Raw genomic sequence first — 12,484 nt, 5'->3', positions numbered from 1 at the left:
TATATTATCTGCTGGATATTTTAGACAAGGACTTTTTTTTATTTTTGGAGGATTCAAATGAGAAATGTGAAAATATCTGGGATGCCTCTTTTTTTGAAAAATGTTTTTTTATGAAAAACAAACAAACATGTAAATATATTTGAAATTAGACTGAATAAATTATATTTTTATCTATCAGCAGTGGATATAAGTGTATATGTTAAGGACCAACATTATTATTATTATCCTTTTATAAAGTGTTGACTCGTATTAAGCAATACTGTACATTGGGGAGTCATGATGCAACCATGTGATGTATAATGTTATACAAACTGAAACTATTAAAAATGATTAGTAAATCACCTCAGAGTTAATTAATCTCACTTTATTGATTTTAACAAGGATGCTGGAATCAGCCACATATTGTATTGATTCTCTAAACGGTTTGTCAAATTGGTTTTAATATGTGAAAGTTCAATGGTTTTAAATTATTAAAAATGTAGCTATATTTGAGAAAGTTGAACAAGTTTTACTATTTTCAAAATAGCTCAAACATACGCTGTTTTGCATTGGGTTCAGTTGATTTGCACCTGGCAGTACTTAACTAAATGTAAATGGTGAACCTCAAATGACAGTTGCTACTGTAGGTACATCTTCCTGCTCCCCCAGTGCTTGTTGTGTGACGACATGATGTTGCATGTGCCTGGGGCCGGAGGCTGGGTGTATCTGCATAGGGCGCCTGCTACAACGCATATTACGCGCATTGTTGTCCCTGTTTTATGTATGATTGTTTTCTCCACTGTTTGCAATGAGGAGCTCTGTGGTGCCATGCAAATCAATGCAATAATAACAATAATGGTATGATACTTACTGACAACTCTCATGGGCAAATGATAGGTGGAGGGATTAAAATAAACACAAAAGAATAATTAGAAATATATTCCCTATTACACATTTAAAATTATAGATAGATACAGTAGATAAATAGGTAGAGAGATAGATATTAAGATGGACCTTACACTTATTTTTCTGCTGTCAAAGATGTTCAAAATTGGGTTAGATAAATTGGATTAAGTTGCTTTATATTTAAGTGAATATTATAATTATTTATGTAATAATAAGGTACAGGTAGACAAACGTTACTTCACAGTGATCTGTGAAGAAGTCTGCATGATACTGTCCTCTCTTGACTGTCCTCCTACCTCTCTGACCGCTCTGTCTCTATCTCCTCTCCTGATTCCACCCCCCTCCACTTCCTCTTTGAGTATGGGATATATTTACTACAATCCGCATTGGTAATGTAGATTGTAGTGTGATATTACCGAGTGAATTCGCATTGCGAATTCAGGCAATATCACAGGGATTTACTACAAATCCCATGCAGGGACAGAGCTTGCAAGAAAGCTCTATCCCTGCGAATCCCCTCCGCACACTAGTCACGGTATTTTCGCAAAAAAATACAGTGACAAGTGCCCCGCGCATGCGCCGACCGGCCGCCGCTGCTACCCCATGGCATTAAGCCCCGCCCCATCATCAAGCCCCGCCCCCCATGATCGTGGACCCCACCGCGACCCCCCCTTTCCCTTAATTACACATAGCTGCATGATCCGGGCTCTACTGATGTCCTCCATGTCCTCCGGTCAGCTGATATCCCATACTGCACTGGGATCCTGTCAGGTGATGACCGGGCTGCAGTGCAGCATGAGAGACCAACTGACCAGAGAGAGGACATCACCGGACCCCGATCAACGGTCCCTGGACTCAGGTAAGTTTGTTTTTTTTTTACTTTTTTTTTTTAACTATTTTTTGCAGTGTATCAGACAGTGTGTGGTCTGTTTAGACCACACACCTGATCACTGGGGCCGGCTCCGGGCTCTGCTCTCCCTGTCAGAGCGGAGCAGGAGTCCAGTAACCAGGGGAGATCCTGGATAATGCCACCTCCAGGTGGCGTTATTATCAAAGGGCTTTCCCCGGTATTGTTTCACAATTTATTGTTAGTAACTTTGGTCGGATCACATTTCACATTACAATTATGGGAAATGCGATCTACTTACTAAAAATATGTGATAATTAGGGGTTGGAGTAGAATTTTATGAATTCTACTCCATTTGCCCATTAGTAACTGTAGGTGAAACTAAAATAATGTGAACAGGGTGTGAAAACACCCTTTTTCACTTTATTTTAGTAAAAATAATGTTAATAAATAGAGCAGTATGTGTCCCCCAAGGCTCTGTTCTTGGACCTCTTCTATTATCCCTTAATGCAGCCTCCGTAGGTAAGCTCAACAGCTATTTTGGCCTCCAATTGCATCTCTATACTGATGACACTCAGATCCACCTCTCGGGTTGGTTATGGGATCCCGACGGTCAGGATGTTGATGGTCAGAATACCGACAGTGGCATCCCGATAGAGTCCTGACAGGTTTTTGTAAGTATTATAACCCTAACCCACATTTCCCACAACCTAACCCTCCCTTCCCACATTCTATCCCTAGCGCTCCCCTCACAGCCTAACCTCTAACCCTTCCCCTAACCCTAGTACTTACCTTCGCAATCTGACGGTATTCTGGCAGTCGAGATGCCACTGTCGTTGACTGTTGGGATGCTGACTACATCTCCACCTCTCCTCTCCTGATATTTCCCCCTCTCTCCTCACTCATATCTCTAACTGTCCATCTGCTATTTCCTCCTTGATGTCCCAGCACTTTCTCAAATTCATCTTGTCTAAGACTGATCTATTAAATTTCCCACCCTTCCAAATGCCCTCCCCGACCTCATTTTCATTATATATTTACAGCATAACCATCTCCTCTAGCCCACATGTGTACTGTCTCCCAAACTGACTGACCAGCACACGTGGGAAGTTTCAGGAGCTGGAGCCAATCAGCGGCCGCTCTGCAGTTGCACCACTAATCTAAGTGTCTGGTCCGCGTGCCAGTTTCTTTTTTTGCCAAGACACGGGGATGCTATGGAGACCGGCACCAGGAAGGAGATAAGTATTTTTTTTTTCAGGTACCTCCATTGGATTCTACTAGAGAAGGGGACCGAGCGACGGGCAACAGGTAAGTATGTGTGAGTGAGGTAGGTGTATGTAATAAAGTTATACTTGACACGGTGTGTGTGTGTTTTTTTTTTACTTTTTTTTACAATGGGGGTACGGGTGCCGGCCGCCTGCTGGCACTTGTAGTTTCACAAGTTACAGAGGGCAGGCATGCTGGCACCTGTAGTTCCACAGTAAGAAACAAAAAGTTTGCACTATTTACAATACTGTTTCTCCTGTACCCACCGTTCCAGGGGTGCAGGGAAGAGCCCCGGGCTTTAGACTAAGCCTGGGGTGTCGGGAGAGAAGGGACTCCTTTATTGGGGGGGTCCCCACCTCCCCTGAGATTCCCGGCTTGGGCTGGCCGGCTTGGGGTGCGAATGTTTTGGCCGGGGAGACCCGGTGATAGGGTCCCCTGGCTGTGGAATTACAACCCAGCCGGATTTGAGCCTGGTGCTCAGCAGCCAGGTGCTAGTTCCTAAAAATATGGGGAGACCCTATTAATTCCCCCTCCCATATTTTTAGGAGCCAGTATTGGCTGAGCAGCCCGGGGTTGGTTATGCTTTTTTGGGGGGGTCCTCTATGTAATTTTTTTTTAATTTTAATTAGCACTTTAGAAAAGGTTACCAAGCAGAAACATGCACAAATCACACTAATCTGTGTATGTTTCTGGCAAACTCGCAGCTCAGGAGGTGGTCTATTTGAAACTTCTAATCAGCTGCCAGTTTGCTACAATTACACCTGAGATTGTAATCTTGTTTCTTAGTAAATTCCTGAGTTGTAACTTTTTCATGAAAAGTACTTCAGAGTTTGGCCAAGTTGAGTTTATTCAAGTTTGCAATCTCACTCGAGTTTTTCAGTGAAGAGAGAAATCTCTCTCAAACTCACCCGAGTTTATCTTTAGTAAATTTGCGAGTTGAAAAAAATGCCTAAACTCACCTGAGATTGCAATCTCGACCAAACACGAATCTTAGTAAATGTAATCTCTTACTTTCTTGTTTTTTTCACAATATTTCTGTACTTTTGAAGGCATTGCAGACCCCTCGTGGCACCATAAAAATAAAGTCTGATAATAATAATAATAATAATAATAATAATAATAATAATAATAAAGGTAAACATAACATGCACACTCGCCATATCTCTGATATTTGCTTAGAGGAATAGAAGGAAATTTTAGAATGAAAGCAGTTGGGGGAAGGAAGGGTGATGATCGGGGCTGTTGGGAAGGAGGAAACGTGGGAACTTCAGGTTGCCAAATTTTTTTGTAATGTACTGTAAAATATATATAATTTTATTTATTTTATGAATAGTAACAGCCTCATTTATATTTGGAGAATAGTTATTTTTCTCCTAGAAAACATAATAAATATATTAATAATATATTTGATGAGTAGTGATGTCACTGGTGTCATATGAAATCCACAGATTAGTCCATGATATTTTGCTTGCAGAGAAGTGGGATGATTGCCTTTATAGCATCCAGTGGGTGTTAAAGCAAGGATTAAAGTATTTTCGTAACATAACATGATGATCTACTAAAAATAACTATGCATTCACCTTATTTTTTCCCACCAGTATTTCTGCCTAGTGTATATTCACAATTAATTTCAAAGCCTTAAAAACATGCAATTTACATTTATGTATTTAGGTTCTTGTTTCTCAATTTGTCAAAGAGTTTTTCGATTTTGTAATCTGAAAACAGACACAAAGGTAAAAAACAACAACACTTTTTGCTGACATTTGTTCCCTTTGCAAATAAACAAATAGTTGCAGTATCTAGTCCATGCCTACCCAGTGCCTTTAGCATAACTAGTGATAAGGTGGTCATTTCTCTTTAACAGCTGTAAAGCAGAGAGCACACATGAGGGTGGGAGTTGTACTGTATGTGACACTGCTCATAGTGACACATGGCACTGTAGGGGATATTTATCTGCTGTGCTGTTTCATCTCATTAGAGATAACATACCAAACACGGTGAATGAGGTGATTCATGACCTATTGGGGCATTTTGATGAATTTGTTACAAACAAGAACAACATGAGGTAGATAACCTAAGCCATTTACAGTAACACCCAGAAACCACAGTGCATGTAACTCGACAACACTGTTGAATGTTATAGTATTGTAATAAATTTATGTATTTTTGGGGTGGTTATTTAATGTTTTATAATATCGTCATATTTTTATAATTAAATAATTTTATAGTTATAATATATGTTTTTTTTATGTTTGGTCTTGAAGTAGATCACACACATCTAAATGCGCCGGTATCACAGATACATCCGGTTGCCCAGTCACGCTGCAATCCTACCGCTAGGTCCTAGAGCCGAGCTACATATTACTGTGCAATTAGACCACACCCATAGACAGCTAAATTGGACGGAATTAGAACGTTTGCCACTCAGCATATATAGCAATAATAGGGTTCATTATAACATCTTCAGTAATACTATGAATTTCTTAAGGCCCACATACACGGTGCGATATAGCAGCTGATCCGACGGATTGGAACGATATCGCTGCTATATCGTTCCGTGTGTGGGAATGATATTGGCCAGTGCGTGCTCCCGTGGGATCATACATTGCTCCTCCAGATCTTTCTGCATGTTCAGTTGATCTGGGGGAGCGATGTACGATCCCATGCAGCGCTATACGGGTGGGGGGTGCCTGCATATCGGGCGGGCGGCCACTCGATTGCTCCGTGTGTGGGGACTTCCTGATATGTCGGTCATCGGATCGGCTGTCGTATCGCAAGGTGCATATCGCGATTTGTATGGGGCCTTAAGAATCATTATCAGGCATTGTGGTGGTTCTAATGCCACACACGCATCAGAACATAGTATTGTTGACATCAACATGCATAATGTCGGCATGTTAAATATGTCAACATTATGTCTGTGTCGACAGTGAACGTCGATACGTAACTTTCGTCTTGTAAACCTTGTTGACATTCAGTTCATGATGACATTACTGATTTACAATACTTTTTAGTAAGTTGTCTACGGTTTACAATACTGAGGAAAGCTATGATCAGATTGGTTACTATGGGTTATTATTATTATTATCCTCTATATTTAAGGCACCACAAAATGTCTGTTTCAAGTGTATTATGTTATGAACCACCAAATATTCTGATTGACATGGTTATATAAGCCTATGCCTGTCTGAGCCCATACGTCCAACAGAACCCCTTATATCTAAGGCAATATTCCTTGCTCCTAACCTTCCCGATTGTATATGTGTTACAGAAGCCCCACGAAACAATTAATTTAAGCTTGTGAAAAATACCATTTTAATTGTATAATTAACTTGGCCCAGTATTAGAAAAAGGACAATATTTGGGAACATGTTGAACCTAATGGAATGGGTAATTTTCTCAGACCTGCTGCTTAAATAAAGGGAGGAAGGGATGTCCAGGACTCAAACAATAAGGAAACTTGAAAAAAAAATTGGTTACATAAATATCAAATGATCAAACACAGGGCCTGATTCAGACCCGGCCGCTATTTGCGGCCGCTCGCTGGCTAAAAGGGGCCGGCTATTTAAATCATGTGCCTGCACTGTGTCGTGTAAAGCCGCCCACTAAATAATAGAGAGCGGCCGCACTATGCGCTCGCACCTGTATAAAGACGCCCCTTTGCCACTCGCAACACACGTCATCTCCGGCAATTGTAGGATTAATCGGGAACATCGAGAGCTATCGGAGCTGCTCGCAGAGCTTGTGGTAGCCTTTTCCCACCACAACATTGCCAGCAGTTCTGCCTAAAATACAACCTAGTCACGTGTGTAATGACGCTACTTTGCTAATTATGCACACCCATTAAACGCCGTTCTGACGGTCGGGCACGCCTGCGTTCGCACATCCACATCCCCGTTTTCAAGCATCTTCCCCTGTTACCACCCACAAACGGCACTATCTGTCACTCAAAATAGCGGCCCGACTGCGGGGCTACGGGCGAGCACTTTCCCATAGCAATGACTGGTTCGCACACGCGCAATGCGACTCATACGCATGCGCAGATTGCGAAAAATCGCTCAATGCGAGCGAGCGCAGCATAGCGTCCGGGTCTGAATCAGGCACACAGTACAGTATAACACTATGGGTCCTGGCACAAAGCAGCCCTTCTGATCATATTACTATACAACTTAATAACTCTGTCTAACACTAATTACATTCATCTGAGCTAAATCAGTTCTGTACACCTTAAATGTATCCGGTCACTGTATGTATTGAAATCGCCCATGGTAGAAGATATGCTCTCATTTGCTCTAAAATCTCTAGCTCCTGGGCTTGCTGGGAATTGCAGAATCACAGTTTGGTTAACCTTGCTATAGACAAATTATTAGATGAAGTCAGTGCATAATGAATACTGAAAGCAATGATAAAAAATTACTAGAAACTAACATTAGGGGGCCTATTGGGGTTTTTTGTTTTTCAGGTCAGAGCCTGTAAGTAAAGAGATCATGAAAGACTTTGCAAGGAGAGGCGAGCCCATGTCTCCACATAACAATATTGATAAATACCCCAATACATAATTTCTTCTAGTTGCAATATGTGTGAATAACAAAATACAATTATTGGGCTAATATGCGATCATACATAAATAGGCCCCTGAGTGCCGCTGAATTTTTTTTTAACACGTTTCATACTCTTTTTGATTTGTTTAGAATATACAGTATTAAGGACCTGATGTTTTGTAATTGAGAAGTCACAATGCCATTTCACAGGGTAATTTTGTTTTCCAAGCTTCTTGAACAGGTGTTACTGTGTAACCTTGGGAATAATCTTATCAGTATCCGGCTGGGCTTGTGCTAATGCAGTTGTTTCAGGTCCATGCAAAACAATGTCGTTAACACAGCGGTATAGTGATCCCATATGAACATTCAACAACAGCACTGACCTCATTGTACTCTGCAAAAAGAACGCAAATGTAACTATTGTGCTGATTACCACACTAGAACAAAATGTGGATTAGAATAAATAATGACATTTTGCACAATCTGTTTCTTATATGTAATCCTGCTTGTACAAATTTCCCATAAATGGAACATATCACATAATTATTTATGTAATAATCTACATGTAATAATAGCCTCACCCTGCAGAATCTATTTGTTAGACTGAGAATGTAATGATGTGTACAGACAATAATGTGTAATCTTGCCTGAATACACGTTCCAGTGTGTGTTAACTTGGAACAAAATCTGTTATTATTAACTAGTGCAAGTAGAATGCATAAAGTGTAATCCATAGGTACCAATCATTTAAGAGTTTTCATTGCTTACTACACTGAAATTCTAAAAGGGGATAACTGGTTGGTTGCTATGGGTTACAGCACTTAATTGCTTTTTACACAATGTTATTAAATGAGCCCCATTGTTTAAACTAATGATTGATATGGAATTCTTAAATTTCCAATATGTTTTGACTGCTAGGGACTGTGTTTTTGCTGGCTATGCTTTATTACTCCTAGTATGTCAGATTCTTGTCATGTTATAGGTTCACTGCACCTAAATCCATTGCATAGGTATATGGTGAAAAGTCATGCACCTAGTACCACAAAAGTAGTTTATATTTAGGTTTGTCATTGTGGGGTATATTTATCTAGAGTGTTTTTGCTATGTATCAAAGGATTGTCCTGGCAGTGGAGAGCTTTGCATGGGGAAGCCAACTATTCCTTATTTAAAAAGGGCAGCGGTGGCACAAACACTGCCACTGTCCTCGGATCACTATCATCATCTGTGGTCATCTCAGGATGGCAATAGCAGGGGACAATAAAGGAAAAGTGCTTTCTGATACATACAGCAGTTTTTATCCTTTGTTAAATAAAGTTAGGCAAGCCATGGGTATGCCGGAGCTTTTACAAGCAACACTAACCAGGGCCATCTTAACAGCATTGTAGACCCTGGGCAAAGCAATGCACTGGGGCTCCTACCCTCCATTCACGGGAATAAAAATATAAACTGTCAATAAAATTGAACCTTTAGATGTATTGGTACTTTCAGCACTATCAATGTTTAAACATAATAAAAACATGAAGTTAAACAAGAGTTACGGACACCACCTCCCTCTTGTTTCCTCTACAGCAGTGATTTTCAACCGCTGTGCCGCGGCACACTAGTGTGCCACGAGCGGTTCCTAAGTGTGCCACGAGAGAAGCGCCGCCTGGAGATGCCCCCCGCTGCTTAACTTTTAACTTTGTGCCCGGGCAGCACTGAGCTCTTCCGGGTGACTCAACTGCTGCCCGGGCCATACCAATGGAGATGCGGCGGTGTGACATCATAGGTCACGCACGTCGCGTCGCTGTCCCACCCGCACAGTACTGCTCACTGCCATGGCTGAGAGATGTCCGGATCTGCCCAGTAAAAGGGCATGTAGACGCTACCGAGGGACAGGGAGCTCCAGGTAGAGAGTCAATATGTATTATTTTGCTGTCTGTGGGGGCCAGTGTAATTGTGTTTTATGTGGGGACAATGTATATTATTTTGCTTTCTGAGGGGGATAGTGTTATATTTTTTTAATTTGTGGGGCAGTGTGTTTTATTTTGGCTTCTGGGGGGCCAGTGTAATTGTGTTTTTATGTGGGGACAATGCATATTATTTTGCTTTCTGAGGGGGATAGTGTTAGATTTCTTTAATTTGTGGGGCAGTGTGTTTTATTTTGGCTTCTGGGGGGGCAGTGTAATTGTGTTTTTATGTGGGGTCCATGTTTATTATTATAACTTCTGTGGGGGATAGTGTGATTGTTTTTTGTTTTTTTTTCAATGTGGGCCGCTATGTTTTATTTTTGTTTTATGTGGAGGCCAATGTATGTGTTTTTTTTCCCCCGTGGGGACCAATGTGCGTGTTTTTCTCCATGGGGGACAGATGGCAATTTTGCAATCTTGGTCGGTGTGCCCCGAGTTCAAAAGGTTGGAAATCACTGCTCTACAACTTGCAGTGCTTTAGTAAACCTACTCCTAGATCTATCCAGTTCCCTCTTGAACATTTTTGTTGTTTAAAGTGAATTTGGCTAACGCTGCTCTTTAATGTTGCGCAACAGTATTTGAAACATTTCTCTTAAACTGCCAGTACTGAGAGATTAAATTAAGGCAATTATTTATACTATAAAGAAGTCATTTGTCAGGGTTATCTAAACTTTACATGCAAAGTCATAAAATATATTATTCTGTTACGTTGAGTATTGACAGTGTAGATAGATTTTCATTGCTGGATTTGGAAGACAAATAAAAGATGTTACTATAAAATAAATGAGCTTTTTCTTTTTTTGCAGCTAGAGATTGCCGCGCCCAATCACACCACACAAACACGTATATCCCTTCTATCCAACTGATGAGTATTATAGGTTTATATGTTGATGATGATAATATATTTATTGCCTTTTTTTCCAAACTGAATCTATGTATTAAATGATTTATTTTTACAGTGTGGATTACAAGAGGCATTCATACAAGATGTTATGCAAAATATAATTTTATGTACATATTTAAAATCCCAACCAGAAATGTTTACTTACAGAAATATATTTGTGATTATCATATGTTAATTATAAATTGGATAAATAAGCAAAAATAAGATGTACAGCCTGAACTCAATGTTCGAAGACCATCAAATAATGAACAAATAAACATAGCTCCCATTAATGAAAGACAAGGGAATCAATATATTTCGCAAGCAATGCACACCCAGGATATTAGCCACCGTTATGTAGATTCAAATTTAAGATTACTATATTAAACCTGAAAATTTTAATTCACTGGCTGAGTCACCTAATTAGACTTTATTCTGCATCAGTAATTTCTTATAACCTATCTCTGATACAAATTTCCAGACACTGAAAAACAAAGCAGTGATTATGTACAAAACTGATACCCGATGTGATCAATAGTAAAATACTATTATATGCAAAATGCAATGTCCAGATCACAAGCCACATAGATGATATAAAAAACAACATAATACATACTTTAAGGGGGATACATTCAGCTTTTCATTGCTTTTTTTTTATTTGAGAGTAAATAATGTAAAAAAAAATATTAAATAATAGACAAAATAATCAAAAATGTCTAAACGGTGCTACTTCTCAGCCGTAATGTGACACAACCCAATATCAAGCCTATCAATTTATTTGTAGTGCTGTTTGGTTACATTATCTCTGTTATATTAACTTTTAATTTTAAATGTTACATTGAATGGCTGTTAAAAAAAAAAAAAAAGGCAACGGAATGTCCCATATTGTGTCTGGGGAAACTCTAGTAACAGAAGAAGGGAGAGATGTCTAGACTGAACTTTCACCTCACAAATCTTTTGACGTCTCTAAATTACTGGCCTTTATTACTTAATGAAAACGTTCCTTTAAATATGTATTGAAGGGGCTAAAGAAAAACGGACTTTCAGGCTGCCAGACTCCAAAGGATATATACGTTAAGGTTACAATCTAAGTAATTACAATGTTCTTTTCTTTTTAGAATCGGACTATGATTTGGAAATCGACGATGTTCCATTTAATAAGCAGATGCGAAACCAGCAGGATCAGAAGGGCAGAGAGATCACCCACCTCCAGTCTGGAAGTGACAGCATAAAGACTGTATCAACCCAACTACTTCTCCTACTCCTCCTCACTAGCACCTTGTTAGGACTTGTCTCAGAGATCTGAGTCTCTGCTAGTAACCCTCAACTGTCCCAGTAGCTGCATAAGGTTCCTATCTGAGTTTTACAATTTGTAACATTTCCCAGCCCATTGTAAAGTCTTCTCAGAGAAAACAAATTTTATATAGTAAATATTAATGTATTAATAAAGAACATTTCTTTATTCACATACTTTATTTACAGATGTTTTGTGTTATCATCATTCCAGCAATTGTTCATTATGTTTTTAATTATATACATGTACGTGAATACGAGTGGGTTTCTAAAGATAATTGTTTTCCCCTTCAAAAATGTCATTGTGTATGCTTGGCTAGGTTAAAGGTGCCCATGTCAGCCAATGAATGCATTTTAGACCTAATTGGTCCACATCTGGGTGCACAAATCCTCTACCCATGAGTGACATTTTAAATCTTGTTAGATAACTCCAATGGGCTGTAATCCATAGCAATTTATCATATATCTGTTATGATAGGTATTCGTACATTCATGTACAGCCTGATACGCTTAAGGTCCCACATTACAGTTAATACAGTAATTAGTTGAATCAATAAATTAAACGAGACTCAATAACAATAACATCAGCAAGCCTTTTACACAAGTGTTACAAGTTATAACAAATAAATCTGACAACACAGCAGGAAAGAGCTGGGGGCCCTAGGTGTGGCACTCGGGCCATCTGTTACCCATCATTGGCAGTGCCGTAACAGGGCAGAGGGGGTGTGACTGCCAGAAGCAAGGGGCGTTGTGCTGCCCACAGACCCATGCTCTCTGTCCGTCTGCACCCATCGCACACTCCTAGTTACGGCCCGGATGA

The 12,484-nt window shown here is 39.8% G+C and overlaps 1 protein-coding gene across 1 annotated transcript in view; it reads left to right on the top strand.

The window, feature by feature from the left end:
• The window catches only part of GPC3 (glypican 3), a 625,714-nt gene extending 613,881 nt beyond the window's left edge, over window positions 1–11,833 (top strand). The window contains exon 8 of the mRNA XM_088465838.1: window positions 11,490–11,833. Coding sequence (XP_088321964.1) covers window positions 11,490–11,677 — 188 coding nt within the window. The 3' untranslated portion in view covers window positions 11,678–11,833. The remainder of the gene's footprint in view (window positions 1–11,489) is intronic.
• The last annotated feature ends 651 nt before the right edge of the window (window positions 11,834–12,484 follow it).

The sequence above is a fragment of the Taudactylus pleione genome, unplaced genomic scaffold, assembly GCF_031769625.1.
Source record: "Taudactylus pleione unplaced genomic scaffold, aTauple2 ptg000064l, whole genome shotgun sequence".
NCBI lineage: Eukaryota > Metazoa > Chordata > Amphibia > Anura > Myobatrachidae > Taudactylus > Taudactylus pleione.
The sequence above is the reverse complement of the archived record's forward strand: the minus strand, read 5'-3'. Positions and strand labels throughout refer to the sequence as shown.